Source organism: Syngnathus scovelli, chromosome 7 (genome assembly GCF_024217435.2).
Source record: "Syngnathus scovelli strain Florida chromosome 7, RoL_Ssco_1.2, whole genome shotgun sequence".
NCBI lineage: Eukaryota > Metazoa > Chordata > Actinopteri > Syngnathiformes > Syngnathidae > Syngnathus > Syngnathus scovelli.
The window spans coordinates 8,695,214-8,712,550 of NC_090853.1; the positions used below are offsets into that span (position 1 = coordinate 8,695,214).

Here is a 17,337-nt window from a genome sequence, read left to right on the forward strand (position 1 = left end):
ACTGTGAATTTATTTTATGTTGTAATGATACAATGTAGTGGTGTTGTGATGTTGGTGGGATGATACTGTACAGCTGTGATGTTTAAGAGATGCTGCTTCATCACTAAAGCTGCTACTCAAGCACAAAGCACACAAATTATTGTGAGGTGTGTGCGTTTAATTTTCCCCGCAGGCGTCTCTGAGGACTGTAAACTAACTGTGTGAGCTTGCTGACAACACACATCTGCCTAATTATTATCTTTGTTTTCCTCATCACAAATGATAAGGCAGCTGAGTGTGTGATTTTTCCTTTCCATATTAATAGCACAAATAATGTTTGTTTAAAGGTCACAAAACTGAATACAATTCTGTAAAAAAAATTGTCAACTAGATAAATAATAGATTATTAATACAATTATATAATATTTTTTTAAAACACAATGTTACTTTTGTTTTTTACAGTACAGTCGAGCCAGTGTTAAATAACATGCACTATCCTCTCATACAGAGTATGAGGCATGAAATGATATGTAAATGTACGTGAATGTGAGTGTTTTATTTCTTCAGGTATCTGCAGGCTATCAATACTATGATGGATGATCATTATAGCTCGTTAACTCCCGCATCTTCACCATAGAGTATGTACATTGTAATTACGCAGTATTCCCTCTCAATACATGATATATTGTACAATAATACAATGGAAGGGTTTACAGTAAGTATACAAATGTATGTGTGGCTGCACACCAAGATTTTACAAAACAACTCAAAATATAGTACCAGATTTGGTGCAAATCTGTATGAAGGTGCACATTCAGGATGTGTTTCCCTGCTTTTCTTTTTTTTTTTTTTAAATATAAAAAATGAGATGATTACCAGATTTGGATTTTTGTTTGTTTTTTAGTTTCTACAATCCTACTGCGAAGCAAATTAAATAACAAACACTTAATTAACCCATGCACACATACAATCCACAATAAAATATCCGGTAGTAATCAAAGCGATCATTTCAAACCCTCCACTGCCATTAACATATTTGTAGCGCTCTAATGAGTTTACCTGTTTGATCAAACAACCTGCGTGAATCCTCTTAATCCTCTTGCCAGCTTTGATTAGCATTTTTCAAGATTATCAAGACAGACAAAAGCACACCAGAAACCAAATCAAAATGCCAAAATAAAAGATAAATAGTCAAAGTAACCTCTCGATTACGTATTTGTAAGCTGTTAAAAGTATATAAATACATGTTTTTAGTATTACATATACTATGGTTGACATTTTTTGATCAATAAGTGTTTTAACTAACGGGAAATAAAGATGTATACTTTATTTTGAAAAGAACTAATAGGATGTAATTGTCTCCATCAATTATCTTGGTCACACCACACTTTTGTCTGGAGGAGTGTCAAGCGACAGTCTGTCTGCAAGAGGTTTACTTGGAGGTGTACAACTCCGTCGCCGCCACCACCATCACTACGACAACAACGCTTTCTTCTACTTCTGGTACGCGGGAGGAGCGTCAAGCGACAGTCTGTCTACAAGAGGTTTACTTGGAGGTATACAACTCTGTCGCCGCCACCACCATCACCACGACAACAACGCTTTCTTCTATAACAGGATGAAATTATGAAAGGAAAGAGGATGGTGTTGGAACCACGCATCACATTGTAGGTAAATATCTGCCGCACACACACCAGTCAAGAACTCGAGGCATTATTATTATTATTATTATTATTATTATTATTATTATTATTATTATTATTATTATTATTATTGTATTGGCATTAATAACAACGAAGACGTTTAAGAGTGCGCTGTGGACATACAGTGACACACCCTTCGCGAGAAGGAGGCGGCTCATCTCTGGTTCGCTCAAATTAATGTCAGTGTTGCATTACTGTGACGGAGCTGACGCACGTGAAGATGTTGGTGGGAATAAAAAGTGGTGACATCAGAAATATAGGAGGAAAGAGAACGAGGGTAGTTTATTGTTATGTATGCATGGTATTGTATATGTTTAAGGCGAAGAACAACAACAGTTACAAATGTTGCGTGACAGTTCAGATGGAAAGAGCCAATCAGGAGACTTGAGGAGGTTGAGGCGGCTGATGACGTCACATTTTGCAGAATAGAAAAGAGTAATGAATTACTTTCGTAACGTCACCATCAATGGTCTGAAAGGTAGACGGCTGGCTGAAGTTCTTAATTGTTAAAATCACCCCTTATCATTACAGTGGACCCCGCATGCGAGTGTGTGCGTGCGTGTGTACGCGCGCGTGTGTGTGTGTGTGTGTGTGTGTGTGTGTGTGTGTGTGTGTGTGTGTGTGTGTGTGTGTGTGTGTGTGTGTGTGTGTGTGCGCGCGCGCGTCTGTTTGTGTGCGTGTGTGTGCGTGTGTGTGTTTGTTATCAATTATAAATTATAATTTAATAATTGTATTAATAATCTATTACTGCTCCAATTGACAGCATCTTTATAGAATTGTATTCAGTTTTGCAACCTTTACAATTTCCAAAAGTGAAACATTTTTTTATCTTTTTGCCCCAAGCCATGATCTGGTGAAAATCGCGTGATCGGCCCCCGATCTCCGATTATCGGCAATTTAGACATATGAATGAATTTGACAAACAACCCACTGAAGAAAGTGGTACCTCGATTTACAAATTCCCCAACTTACAGAGTATTTCATGTTAGGAGCCATCACTTGTTTGTGGTTTTCTTTGTGTTAAGAGAGCCTTAAGGTACAAAGTTAAGAATGAGCTTCTGAGTGAAGCTTTCAAAGAATTGGTTTGCAGTACTGTATTTGTACTTGCACTTCAGTCAGGGCTCTAACAGTGTCTATTGTTTGCAACTTTGAAGTTTAGTGACTTATTTGCAGTGATGGTGGCAGCTAGAAACCAGTGCGAATGCAGTTTTTACAGATGGTACACTCCCTTCTGAGCCCGCACTGTTGGATGAGTCAAATTGTTTAACAGATGTTTAGCGCGGGTCCACTGGGAGTTCGATTGGTGTCAATCGATCCTGCTGCATAGTTGTTTTTGGTGGTGTTGTAGCACTAGCCTGGAGAGCCACTTGCCACTAACAGCTCTGGAGCTTGTGAAGAATCTGTAAAAACAGAGTCGTGATCCAAAAAGGAGAACGTGTTTGGCTTATAAGTGTTAATGGCAGTCAAATGGAATAATGTTGGTGAGTAAATTACTAGGAATTTAGAAATAGACAGCTTCCATAAGCACAAATAGCGTAGGATGCCCACCGATGGTGTGGGGACATTCGGCATGTCTCAACAGTACTTTATCTATTTACATTTACATGCAAATTTCAAAAGTAGCTAAATTTGTTGCCAAGTTGCTTGGGTAATATGAAAGGTTGTCAAATCTGGCAACAAAAATGCAAAATTAGCTTTAATGGTGCAGAAGTGCTGTAATTGGTGCTCTCACGCGTTCCTTCACGTGTGTGCATCTTAATAAGTAGAGGATGACAAGTGAGTCAACAGCTGAAAAAAGAGGAGAAGAAGGGGGGCCGTATGGTCTTGGCTCCAAAAAGAATGCGTAGAGCAAAACCAGATGTTATATTGATGTCATCACCAGGTGGTGGAGCGCATGTTTGTTTTTGTTTGTTTGTTTGTTTGTTTGTTTGTTTGTTTGTTTGTTTGTTTGTGACCAAAGTCAGACGAAAACAGTTGAAGTGCACACATCTGCTCTTAAAACTTTTTCCAACTACTTTTTGAATATGGCAAAAAGCCAATTAAAAGGCAAAACTCATGTGCAATGTGTTAAAACTTTCATTCTTACACACCCACTAACATTGTCTTCAGGATGACATTTTATTATGTCCCTAATGAAGTGGCCAGTGAATGTACAGTATGTGTGGCTTTCTGTGTGTGCAATTGATACAATTCCAGGGACCGTTGGACACAAAACAGATAAAACTGTGTATGAGTGTGAACATTCACAGGGCAGCTTCACATGCCATCGCCATGACGACATCAACTGAAAACTCGCTCACTGATTGTAACTTGGCCAAACCCCACAAATACAACGTTTGCTTACTGAGGAAAATCATTGGTGGCTGCTTTTGAAGGAATCATGTTCTATTAAAGTTCTACTAAAAATAAATACATTAATACAAATCCTATTGATTAAATATAAATAACATTAAATATATTTGAAAATTGTATCAAATGATTTAAGGATGTATAAAATACATACAAATTACATCAAATGAATAAAAGGGGCCACATTTGAATTTTAATAGACAAATGGGCCAGGTCATTCAAAGATGAGGCAAAAAAAAAAAAAATTGTGAGCTTTTATACAGTATATAATGTTTGTGTTTATAAGTTTATGAATAAGTCATGCTCATTTTAAATTCCGTTGTTATAATGCATTTAATCATAATTAAACGGTTTAATACAACAACAATAATAATAAACGTACATTTTCTCTCTGCCCAGATTCCAAAACACGACAAAGAGGTCTCCCAGAGGACTTTGCGCCGTCCTGGGTGTGGAAGAGTCTTCTTGGACCGTTTGCGTGCCATCGTGGTGGTGTCTGCGACTGCTTCGGAGCACGCCCGAGTGGTCTGAGGTGTCCGGCGGAGGCGGCCAGTTGCCCCGTAGGATGCCCGCCAAGACCCCCATATATCTTAAGACCACCACACCCAAACGAGGCAAGAAGCCCAAACTTCGCGACGTTCTGTCTGGTGATATGATCAGTCCACCTTTAGGTGATGTGCGCCACAGCGCCCACGTGGGTCCGCAAGGTGAGCAGGACATGTTCGGCGACGTGGGCTTCCTAAGGGGTAAAATGGACATGTTACCGGCACGTAACGGCGACACCCGCTCGCACAGCGTGGATGGACGGCACGGGGATGAGGCCGCCGCCTCGGACTACTCCTACAACGGATTCCATTACCAGCATTCATCCTCTGGTTTGTTGAAGACCACCATCTCCATGCCCGTCTTCATTGCCCACGAGCAAGCGCCACCAAAACCACCACGCTTGCACCTGGACGACGTCAAACAGCGCCACCTACAACCTGCAGATGGTCCTGACAAGCAGCAGGGGCAGCGTTCCTCAAAGAACGGTGGTCTGGACATCTCCCTGTCGCCGTCCCTCCACCGACTGGTTCCCTCGTCCGGATCTTTCTCTGAGGTGTCGTCGGAGGAGTCGGGGTCAGACGGCTGTGGGCCCCCAGATGAGCGGCGAGGCCTCAGTCTGGACTCGTACACCAGTCTGAGCAACGAGGACCTGCGCAGCGATTCACCGTGCGGACTCTTCCTGCGATCAGACTCTGTGGCGGGGCTGAACCTTGACCTGGATCTGGGGCCCTCCATCCTTGATGATGTTCTGAGGATCATGGACCGTTACAAGGACGTGGACCACCGATGTGAGCTGTGAGGTGGACGATAAAGCCTTTTTCTCAGTTGATTTATTAAATGAACTGATGACAGGGCAGACATTTTGGATGCAGCAATTCCAGATACTATTTAAAGTTCTTAACTGTTTTCACATTTTATGTTGCAGCCTAATTTCAAAATGAATTAAATGTACTATTATAATATTCCTCAGAAATGTAATCACACAACACCCTAAAATGACAAGATGACTTTTTTGAATTTTTGCAAGTTTGTTAAAAACAATGAAATATGGAAAAGGTGAACCACTGTGAATGACTCATGCTTCACTTTTTTCCATATTTTGTTGTGTTACAGCCTTATTCCAGAATGAATTAAATGTGAATATAAGAATTCATACACACAATACTCATATGACATAATTTTTTGTAAGTTTGTTACAAAAATTAATAAAGCCTAGCAAATGTAAGTTGTATAACGCTTTTAAAAAGCATTCGCAATGCTTCACTTACTTAATGTTACAGCCTTTTTCCAAATTGTATTCCATTAAAAAGTCTACACACAACACCCCAGAATGACAATGTGGAAAACATATTATTTAATTAAATATTATTATTATTATTATTATTATTATTATTATTATTATTATTATTATTATTATTATTATTATTATTGCAAATGAATGGTATAAAATCTGAAGTCTAATTGTGTGCTCCAGAGCAAAACAAAAAAATCTATACACAACACTCCATAATGCAAATTCTTTTTCCAATGTATTACTCCAAAAAATACATAGACATAAAAATGCAAATTGAGCTTTGGTGGATCTTGTGATAAATCTTTTTTTTCTTTTCTTTCATTTTTAGCAAATTAGCCCAAATATCCACATTTGTTTTTTCATGAAGTGTTACGCATAGATTTTGAGGGGGATTTTTTTTTTCTTTTGGAGTAAGGCTATAACAAAATGTTGAATCATAAAAGCGCTATGAATACTTTGCAGATGCAATATGTCGTTGCTGGTAGGCGAAAGGCTCAGGCTGGACCCCAAGAGCCTTATCGCAGACATCTTCAATACCCATTAGTGACATTTTATCTCATGTGAAGATGTGACTTTAGTCAAAAATCACACAAATACTTTCTACCTAATAGGCGACATAGGCATATTTTTCACAATTTACACACTTTCCAGGTGTTTTACTAACACATCTGTGGTATACATTTGTGGCATTCTTTTGTCAAACTATCAAAACAAATTCGCCACTCCCATCAATATTGTCTTTTAAGCTTAAGTGTTTCAGAAGCTAATGGAATAACACTTTTACATACATAGAGTACTTCTTGTCCAACTAATGTTGACTGACCCATAATTACAGTCACCTCTTGTTTGTCAAGTCATGCATGCTGTGTACAGTTCTACGAATGTATCAATAAAAATCTTCCAATTGTAAAAATAAGAGTCTAATATGTTTCATTGCATGTAAGTTATATTTCACATGTATGAGACAAGTGTAGCATGTCTTTTGGCGATAATTATCCTCTTTTATATTTTATATAATAACTGTCAGTAAACAAATGATATGCCATAAAATATAAATGCTTTAAATCAATAGACAGGTAATTCAACTTAGAAAATTCTTGTTATGTAAACCATTTTATGAAAGCCATTCCTTCGTAATTAAAAACTTTACATTAATATGCATTAATATGCATTTAAAATGTCATTCAGTATGTAAAAAATGTTATTATATAAATACCATTATTAAATATCGTGTATCAGTTAGTCAATAAATATTTTCTCAAGATGAAATTTCCCAATTAATTAAAGAGGACTGTTTCTATTTGTTGTTGTATGTACGTCCATGTTACACTAGGTGGCAGTACAAAGAAATGCGTCGTGATTTTACAACGCAAATAAGAAAAAGCCAAATGTCCGTGCAGGAACTTCCTTCACAGCAAACTCATCTGTGAAAGATTCTAAATGAAAAAAAATTATAGAGTGTCATAGAAGAGGAGACATTTCGCAACAATGAAGTGAGTATTCTGCGTGGTTAACATTGACCTTATTCTATTTAAACGTCTGTGCAGTGACTGCTGTGGCCGGGGTCTTGAGCTTGCTATGCGTGCTAACTGGAAGCTAGCTTGTATTGGAAAAAAAGCCTTTTCTAAATTACTATTTCAGGCTCAACATCGACGGTCTGTTGGTGTATTTTCCCTATGATTACATATATCCTGAACAATACTCGTACATGCTGGAGCTCAAGAGGACGCTGGACGCTAAGGTAGGAGAAGTACAAGCCATTTCTAACAATACCAATAATGACTTGGGCTGATATGCTGCAGCGCATGTTATTGTTACGCACGTCCGTTGAGGTTCTGGCTTTTTTCTGCTCGCTCTCTGTCGCATAGTCAGGAAAGTCTATTGTGACACACCTGCATCCCCTTTTCTCCCGCAATACAATATGATGCATGTAACTCGCAATGATAGCCAAATGCAGTAAATTGTCATTGCACATACAATTCGTATATGTTACAATGGAAAGAACTAATTGTGTTCATGTTGTACTTTCAGGGACATGGCGTCCTGGAGATGCCGTCAGGAACCGGCAAGACCATCTCGCTGTTGTCGCTTATTGTTGCATACCAACGGGTGAGTTCCGCCCAGTGTTTATGTTGTGGTCCGGTTGCTTGCCTCAGAGCTTCAAGCTTTTTCTCCTCAGGCCTACCCTTTGGAAGTCACCAAGCTCATCTACTGCTCCAGAACAGTCCCCGAGATTGAGAAGGTGACTCAAGTCAGCCTCTTCAAACACATGCAGTAGAAGGCATAACTGCTGGTTCACTTTTTGATGATGTACGTGTTTAGGTGGTGGAGGAGCTGAGAAGGCTGATGGAGTTTTGTTCCAAGGAGACAGGCGAGAAAAACAACTTTTTAGCTCTGGCACTCTCCTCCCGCAAGAACCTTTGCATCCACCCGGAGGTAAGCTGTCAAGCCCTCGTCAGTGTGAAAATACCCTGAAACCTTGTCAGTAGATAATTAAACGATTTAGTAGGTTTCACTGGATACTTTAAATTCCACATAAATAATTAAAAGTGCTGTTTCATGAACAAAATTATTAAATGTCCACACACACACACTGCAATGATTTGATATTCCTTTGCACATCGCTATTGCAGGTGAGCAGCTTGCGCTTTGGCAAGGAGGTGGACAGCAAGTGTCACAGTTTGACAGCATCGTACATTCGCGCCCAACGTCACAGCAACCCTAACCAGCCCCTCTGTCGCTTCTATGAGGTAAAACCACCGCCACACGTCTATTTCCTGCTTGACGAAATGTGACCAAAACTCTCCGCTGCACCCGGTAGGAGTTTGATGCTGTGGGCCGGCAGGTGCCCCTTCCCCCGGGCGTCTACAACCTGGATGACCTGAAGGACTTTGGTCGCAGAAAAGGGTGGTGTCCCTACTACCTGGCACGCTACTCGGTACAAACAGGAAACATGATGCCAACCCAGCAACTCTTTCACACAGGAATCTTGTCAAGTAACCCCAATAGAGCCATAACAAAAGATTTTCACTCAGAACCCAGATAAGGCAGGGTATTGTTGAAATAAACAATGCTGGAAACATAAGTTCCTTGATGGAGATTCCAATCGCATCCATGTTTGCGTTGCGGTCAGATCCTGCACGCCAACATCGTGGTGTACAGCTACCACTACCTGCTGGACCCCAAGATAGCAGACCTGGTGTCTAAGGAGCTGGCCAAGCAGTCTGTGGTGGTCTTTGACGAGGCGCACAACATTGGTCAGTGTCACCCCACTGTGTACAGCTGAAATTTGTCACATAACTCACACGGCATTTCCCTGTCCTCGGCAGACAACGTGTGCATCGACTCCATGAGTGTCAACATCACCAGGCGGATGTTGGACCGTTGCCAGGGTAATGTGGATACGCTGCAGAACACCATACACAAGTAAGAACGTGTCAGCTATGACTTTAGTTTGCGGAGGAACTCAAGGTTTCCTGGTGCTTGAGGTGGAAATGCAGTTTAGGAGTTCAGGAGAAGACACAAGTTGAGGCAATCAGCTTCCTGCCTTTGACAGAATCAAAGAGACAGACGCTGCCAAACTGAAGGAGGAATATCGACGGCTGGTGGAGGGCTTAAAGGAAGCCAACGTTGCCCGGGAGACGGATGTCTACCTAGCCAATCCTGTGCTGCCCGATGAAATCCTGAAAGGTAAAAGACAGACACTGACATGAATTTTCCGATTGACTGATCGGTTGGCTGATGGCCACAGAGGCCATTCCGGGTACTATCCGTACCGCCGAGCACTTTGTGGGCTTCCTGAGGCGCTTCATGGAGTACTTGAAGTCCCGCCTGAGGGTGCAGCATGTGGTCCAGGAAAGCGCCCCGCAGTTCCTCAAAGACATCTTTGACAAAGTCTGCATCGACCGCAAGCCACTCAGGTCCCCACTGCTGCCTTCACTTACTTCTCCCGTGACATGTGACATGATTCCTCACTCCTGATTGGATGGTATCTTGCAGGTTTTGTGCCGAGCGTCTGCAGTCGCTGTTACGGACGCTGGAGATCACGGACATCGCTGACTTCTCTGCCATCACGCTTATCTCCAACTTTGCCACGCTTGTCAGCACATACAGTCAAGGTGCGCTCAACAATGGCCTCCCTGATGCATAGTTCAAAAATTCGCCGTTCTTGAGGCAAACTCTGGAATTTTCATTTCTCCTCAAAGGTTTCACCATCATCATTGAGCCCTTTGAAGACAGAACGCCAACCATCGCCAACCCTGTGTTGCACTTCAGGTAGGTGGCTCCGCAGTTTTGCATTTCTGCCACCTGCAGAACTGGTGGGAATTTGTAACACAACGTTTGAGGCCGAAGTCTTTTTTGCAGCAAAACCACATTGAGTCTCATATTGATGTTGAAGGTTTTGTAGATTTAATGTTTGGGCAACATGCGTTTAATGAGGACACAAACTACAGACCAAATACAGTGACATTTCTCATATTTTTTAATCATATCAGTCACACTAACATTTACATTTTGAACAGATTGTTCAACCTTGGAAGAGGGCTTTCCGCGCATTTTAGTTTTAAACAGACCTATAGGGGGGGAAAAATCCCTAAAAAATGAAAAGGTCTTTTACTTCTTTTGTGGAAAATCATCTTTTGATTTTTAAGAGAAAATGTAAGATTCAGAGAAAACCGTCTTTTAAGAGTCTTTGATTTTAGTGAAAAAAGTCCTATTTATTTTTTTAGTTGATGGCGTTTGATTGTACAGAAATATATTGTTTTCTAGGTTAATCTGTTGGTTTTTTGTAGGAAAAATATTTTATAACATACTACATGATCTCTGACTTGTCTGCTTTTTTCTCAGCTGCATGGACCCGTCCATCGCCATCAAACCCGTCTTTCAAAGGTTTCAGTCGGTCATCATCACATCAGGGGTAAGTCTTTGGACCCCCATTTTTGGGTTTCGTTCAAACTCTTCATTACCGTCTCCACATTTGTCCTAGCCAGACGCTGTCCCCACTGGACATCTACCCTCGCATCTTGGACTTCCGACCAGTCACCATTGCGTCTTTCACCATGACACTGGCGCGAACCTGCCTCTGCCCGCTGGTGTGTATGGAAAGCTTCAGTATTAAGCTCGGGATGTGAATTTTTGACTTTTTTGCAGCCGCAATATACAAAATTGTGACCAATTGGGTTCATTGTGTGCACAAAATGATCATTTATGAGTTTATTGTCTATTCTTATCAATATTTTTTTACATCTGGGTAAGCTAAAGAAGTGCATATTTGCTAAGAACTGCAATCTGCATTGTGGTCTCTGCCTTACATTTCCTCAAGAAGATGCCCTCGATAATGTTATCCAGGAATAATATTAGTATTTTGTGTCAACTTGGTGCCTATTTTTGGCCTCATTTTTTAACTTCATGGCCACACACATGAGCATTTTGTGGATGCATTATATGTATACTGAGGCCGCAGTTGCTGCCATCAACCCAGCCCCCCGCCCATCCCCGTGCATTTCTGCCGTCTGGACTTGTTTTGCATTCCTTCGGTTTTTCCAGATTGTCGGGCGAGGAAACGACCAGGTAGCTCTGAGCTCCAAGTTTGAGACCAGAGAGGATTTTGGTGAGTAGAAAAACATTTTGATTAGTTCAAGTGTAACACAAGCGTGTGCTTGTGTGTGTGTACATTTTAAGCACAAATTAAACAACTTCAACTTGGTTAAATGGGGCCCTGCAAAATGATATTTGAAAATTGTCTTGAGCTATGCCATTGACACATTTTTTTTTTTCCCCCTAGCTGTGATCCGTAATTATGGCAACTTGCTCCTGGAGATGTCCGCTGTGGTTCCTGATGGCATTGTGGCATTTTTCACCAGCTACGTCTACATGGAGAACATCGTGGCGTCCTGGTACGAGCAGGTCAGTGTTTCATTCACTCATAAGCTTCTGTTAGCATTGTGCTTACCTTGCAACTACATTGTATTTTCAGGGAATTCTGGAGAACATTCAGAAGAACAAGCTGATATTCATCGAGACGCAGGATGCCGCTGAGACCAGCATGGCCTTAGAAAAGTACCAGGAGGTGATACCCACATCCTGGTCAGGCGTGACAGGGTCTTCGCCAGTCAACTTCTCCCCGCTCTGCTCTCTTTGTCTTTACAGGCGTGCGAGAACGGCAGAGGAGCCATCCTGCTGTCCGTGGCACGAGGGAAAGTGTCGGAGGGGATTGATTTCGGTAAGTGTGGAAAAAATGGAATGTCGTAGTGTTCCCTCAAAGTACAACAACAATGATTTTCTGATTTAGGTGAATATTTTTTCAAGAAATAAAATTATGTAACATCTTTTTTCGAGGGAAGTATTTTGGGTGTTTTTTTTTTTTTTAGCTAAAAAAGCCATAACTCGTAAGAATATGTAAATACATGGAAAATATTCAGTAAATGTTTTGTTTGTGATTAGTGCACCACTTTGGCCGAGCCGTGATCATGTTTGGCGTTCCGTATGTTTACACGCAGAGCCGCATCCTCAAGGTAACATCTATCCACCTTCTTCTTGTAGCGTATTGACACTGAATTCGTATTGACATGGCATGGCTGTCTTCGGTGCTGCAGGCCCGTCTGGAGTACTTGCGAGACCAGTTCCAGATCCGAGAGAACGACTTCCTCACCTTTGACGCCATGCGACACGCCGCACAGTGCGTCGGCCGAGCCATCAGAGGAAAGACCGACTATGGGCTCATGATTTTTGCTGATAAGGTAATTTGAAGGTTTTTTTGCATTCTGAGACATGAAGTTGGTTGTTGGATCAAAATAAGGACACTGATAAGATAGCTTTTGAGAGACCTGAGCCTCATGCCTGCTACAGCAGCTAATAGAGCAGTGCCCCACCACATTCAGCAAATGGCATTGTTGTGACTTATGCAAGATTTGTCCATCATCATCATCAACGAAAATAAACGTGTCTCTTGAATCTACTACTGTGTGAGGCCATGCAGCCTTTTACTACAAAGAAAAAATTAGAAGTCTTTTTGTCATCCAAAATCCTAAGGGAAAAAAATATTTTCAAAGAAAGTCACATTTTAAAATAGTTGTAATCATATAGGAATTAAATATTTTGTGTAAAAGTTGTCATTTTTATTTCAAGAAAGTCTTTCTGGGGGGAAAAAGTTTAAATCTGAGACTGATAGAAAAATAATAATTCATTAAGTCTCGGTAGTTTCTTTCGTACTTGCTCTTCTTTTCCTTTCTCTATTGTGTGAGACAGTTGCCCTTTAATTCAAATGTTTCATGCATATTTTGTGTGGCAGCAACACTTTAAAATATGTCACATTACCAGGAGAAAATAGTTTTCCTCGTATATTAGTAGCTACTGCGCATCCATTTTGTGTTTTCTATTTGCACATTTGTGATGGACTTCCTCGTCTTCTATTTCTGCGGCAGCGTTATGCCCGAGCGGACAAGCGCGGGAAGCTTCCTCGCTGGATCCAGGAGCACATTAACGACGGTAGTCTCAACCTCACTGTGGATGAGACGGTTCAACTGTCCAAGCATTTCCTCAGACAGATGGCTCAGCCCTTCAGACAGGTGAAGCGACACACTACAGTCAACTCCTATTTCGATGCCCTAACTACACTCGCATTGGAGGAAAATCCACAAAGTAGACAGTCCCACATGCTTGAAACAGATTAAAATTATCAAAACATACCAAAACTAAGTAAAAACAATTTAAAGTATTCCCTTAGTGGCTAAGCTCACTCTGAGTTTTCCAAATAAGTAGCATGCTTGCTTCAAGCTGTTTGTTACATCCAGTTGAAATTTTTGTAAAGCCAACACATAAAACAGAATTATTTAAACACTAAAATGTTCAACCGTTCTATTCTCTAGCTTAATGTCAACCTAAAATGTAAAGCGCCACCGACTATTCTGGTGATAATAAACTGAGCATTACTGCTTCTCATCAGGCAGACAAGATAAGCTGCATTTAACTAGCTATCCACATATTGTTAATTGTTCTGTGCACCATGTCGCCACCTGCTGCACAGGAAGACCAGCTGGGTCTGTCTCTACTGACACTGGAGCAGCTGCAGTCAGAGGACATGCTGAAGAAGATTGCTCAGATGGCTCATCAGAGCTAAGAGAACTCCAATTGACTAATAATTCATGTTGTGAGTGTAAAGCAGTGGCATGACTGCAAAGTCATTTTGCGCACTGTCTGTTGTGCAGACATTTTTCTACTCAAAATGTTCATTTGACATTATGTAGATCTTGTCTTTTTTTCAGTTTCACCAGGATCAGTATCACTGTTTTGGGCCTTTAGTGTCCTTATAAGTCACTCACTCACTCATCATGAAAAATGTAGAAGAATAAAGCAACTCTGAGGTCTTATTACAGGAGGCCAAATATTTGCACACTTATCAGTACAATGGTACCATTTTGGTACTCACTACACTGTTTCCTTTGCATTATTTCATTGTATACAATTTATTTGATGAACTGAGCAGATCTGTGTGTGAATGAGTCAGTGAGTGATTTGTATTTCCAGTTCAAAGCGAGAACGGATCAGTGAGGCAACAGATCTTGACTTTCCCGTTTGCGAACGAGTTAATGGGTCAACTGCCTTCCTTCCCGTGCATCAACAGATCAGTCAGTGAACGTGTTGCGTCTCCTGGTGTGGCCATATATATGTATATATATGGCGTGGATATATTCTTATTCTTATTTTATTATTATTTTTTAAATAAACATTTGTGTTAAAACTTGTCTGGTGTTTTATTCCTTGTTTTTATATTTGCCAATTAAAAAATAAAAATCTGACATTTGGTTGTGGCACTTTTCTCTTTCCGCAAAGGTTTGACCATGATTTTTCCCTAATGAAGTGGCCTGTGATTAGGTATGCCTGAAAATGGCAGTGTACCTAATATAGTGTCTGAATGACGTCACAGATCAAACAGCCAATCAGAAAGTGGGGGTGAGGGCGGGTGTGGCACTTTTCACTTAAACCAGGGGTGTCGACCTCAATTCCTCGAGGGGCTGCGTTCCAACATGTTTTCCAAGTGACCCTCGTTAAGCGCACCTGCGTGAAAAGTTTTAGCTCCTTTCACGTTCTGCAGGAGCTAAAACTTTTCACGCAGGTGCACTTAACGAGGGAATCACACGGACACACCATTAGGTACACTGCCATTTTCAAGTGTACCTAATCACAGGCCACTTTATTAGGGAAATATCATGGTCAAAGGTCACAGGTGTCAAGCTCTCGTCCTCGGGGCCGCGTTCCAATATGTTTTCCAAGTTACCCTCGTTAAACACACCTGCGTGAAAAGATTTTGGTCATTTTCACGTTCTGCAGGAGCTAAAACTTTTCACCCAGGTGCACTTAACGAGGGTAACTTGGAAAACATATTGGAATGCGGCCCCGAGGACTAGAGCTTGACACCTGTGACCTTTGACCATGATTTTTCCCTAATAAAGTGGCCTGTTATTGGTACACTTGAAAATGGCAGTGTACCTAATGGAGTGTCCGTGTAATTCCCTCGTTAAGCGCACCTGCGTGAAAAGTTTTAGCTCCTGCAGAACGTGAAAGGAGCTAAAACTTTTCACGCAGGTGCGCTTAACGAGGGTCACTTGGAAAACATGTTGGAACGCAGCCCCTCGAGGTTACACCCGCCCTCACCCCCACTTTCTGATTGGCTGTTTGATCTGTGACGTCATTTGGACACTATATTAGGTACACCGCCATTTTCAGGCGTACCTAATCACAGGCCACTTCATTAGGGAAAAATCATGGTCAAACCTTCACGGAAAGTGAAAAGTACCACAACCAAATGTCTGATTTTTATGTTTTAATTGGCGACTATAAAAACAAGGAATAAAACACCAGACAAGTTTTAACATAAATGTTTATTTAAAAAATAATAATCATAATAATAATATATCCACCACACACACATATATATATATATATATATATATATATATATATATATATATATGGGCATATGGCTGTATTTCTTGGGAACTTGCTTTTTCATTGCACTTTTCTGGGCCTCTGTCATTTGGCTCACTTCTCTCCGTGCTATCTTGATTTTGGCCTCCAGCCTTCTCTTCCATGGTGGGCACTGTTGTGGTCGCATATGGTAATTCTTCTTGTAGCCAAGCATTTCTAGGATCACTGCTGCTGAGGTGTATAACACCAGAGAAGAGTCTTAGGAATGAAAAACTGGACAGCACCAGGCCCTGACATGATCCACAGCTACTGGCTCAAGAAACTTACAACTCTCCATGAGCGCCTGGCAGCACAAATGAACCAGCTGCTAAGGGATGGGACTCACCCTGAATGGCTAACCCAAGGGCGTACGATCCTGATCCAGAAGGATCCATCAAAGGGTACAGTCCCATCCAACTACCGGCCAATCACCTGCCTCTCCACAACATGGAAGCTGATGTCGGGCATACTATCAGATAAGATCAGCAGGCACATGGATCAATACATGAGCACTGCTCAGAAAGGGATTGGTAAAAATACCAGAGGAGCAAAACATCAACTCCTGGTGGATAGAACAGTCACCCAAGACTGCAGAACTAGACGTACCAACCTGAGCACTGCCTGGATTGATTACAAGAAAGCATATGACTCAATGCCACATACTTGGATCACTGAATGCTTGAGGCTGTACAACATCAATGGGACTCTGAGAACCTTCATCGCCAACTCGATGAAACAGTGGAAAACCACACTTGAAGCCAATGGCAAGCCACTTGCACACGTGACCATCAAATGTGGTATATACCAAGGAGACGCTCTGTCCCCAATGCTGTTCTGTATAGGACTGAACCCCCTCAGCCAAATAATCAACAAGACGGGCTATGGATACCAACTCAGGAATGGGGCCACCATCAGCCACCTCCTCTACATGGATGACATAAAGCTGTACGCTAAGAACGAGCGGGACATTGACTCCCTGATCCACACTACCAGGATCTACAGCTCTGACATCGGAATGTCATTCGGACTTGAGAAATGTGGCCGCATGGTGACTAAAAGAGGAAAGGTAATCCACACAGAGGGGGCCTCACTCCCAGAAGGAACAATAGCAGACATTGAGGACAGCTACAAATACCTTGGAATTCCACAGGCAAATGGCAACCTTGACGAGGAAACAAGGAAAGCAGCCACAGCCAAATACCTCCATCGAGTAAGGCAAGTCCTAAGAAGTCAGCTCAATGGCAAGAACAAGTCCCTAGCCATTAACAGCTACGCCCTACCAGTAATCAGGTACCCTGCAGGAATCATACGGTGGCCAAAGGAAGATATACAGACCACAGATATCAAGACACGGAAGCTCCTAACCATGCATGGAGGGTTCCATCCCAAGTCCAGCACCCTGAGACTGTACACTAGCCGTAAAGAAGGAGGCCGAGGACTAGCGAGCGTGAGAGCCACGATCCAAGATGAAACATCCAAGATCCATAAGTACATCAGGGA

At 41.6% G+C, this 17,337-nt stretch overlaps 2 protein-coding genes across 5 annotated transcripts; both read left to right on the forward strand.

The window, feature by feature from the left end:
• The first annotated feature begins 1,370 nt into the window (after positions 1 to 1,370).
• Positions 1,371 to 6,787, forward strand: zgc:154093 (uncharacterized protein LOC777623 homolog). 2 transcript variants are annotated; one of them, XM_049726773.2, is made up of 3 exons: positions 1,371 to 1,535; positions 1,597 to 1,646; positions 4,431 to 6,787. In XM_049726773.2, exons 2-3 carry the CDS (start codon positions 1,606 to 1,608, stop codon positions 5,374 to 5,376), a joined length of 987 nt encoding a protein of 328 aa, XP_049582730.1. In that variant the 5' UTR covers positions 1,371 to 1,535; positions 1,597 to 1,605; the 3' UTR covers positions 5,377 to 6,787. The 2 variants fall into 2 exon arrangements, with proteins under 2 accessions (XP_049582730.1, XP_049582731.1); XM_049726774.2 differs by lacking the exon at positions 1,597 to 1,646 and having other exon boundaries at positions 1,377 to 1,535.
• Positions 6,788 to 7,207: 420 nt separating this feature from the next.
• ercc2 (excision repair cross-complementation group 2) lies at positions 7,208 to 14,675 on the forward strand. Of its 3 annotated transcripts, XM_049725587.1 has the most exons (23): positions 7,208 to 7,364; positions 7,513 to 7,612; positions 7,903 to 7,980; positions 8,051 to 8,113; positions 8,194 to 8,307; positions 8,505 to 8,621; positions 8,693 to 8,809; positions 9,005 to 9,128; positions 9,201 to 9,297; positions 9,428 to 9,561; positions 9,623 to 9,791; positions 9,871 to 9,989; positions 10,077 to 10,146; positions 10,720 to 10,789; positions 10,863 to 10,964; positions 11,419 to 11,482; positions 11,657 to 11,778; positions 11,849 to 11,941; positions 12,022 to 12,094; positions 12,316 to 12,386; positions 12,468 to 12,611; positions 13,296 to 13,439; positions 13,898 to 14,675. In XM_049725587.1, exons 1-23 carry the CDS (start codon positions 7,360 to 7,362, stop codon positions 13,988 to 13,990), a joined length of 2,283 nt encoding a protein of 760 aa, XP_049581544.1. In that variant the 5' UTR covers positions 7,208 to 7,359; the 3' UTR covers positions 13,991 to 14,675. The 3 variants fall into 3 exon arrangements, with proteins under 3 accessions (XP_049581544.1, XP_049581546.1, XP_049581545.1); XM_049725588.1 differs by lacking the exon at positions 7,513 to 7,612 and having other exon boundaries at positions 7,217 to 7,364; XM_049725589.1 differs by lacking the exons at positions 11,849 to 11,941; positions 12,022 to 12,094; positions 12,316 to 12,386; ... (1 more) ...; positions 13,296 to 13,439; positions 13,898 to 14,675 and having other exon boundaries at positions 10,859 to 10,964; positions 11,657 to 11,779.
• The last annotated feature ends 2,662 nt before the right edge of the window (positions 14,676 to 17,337 follow it).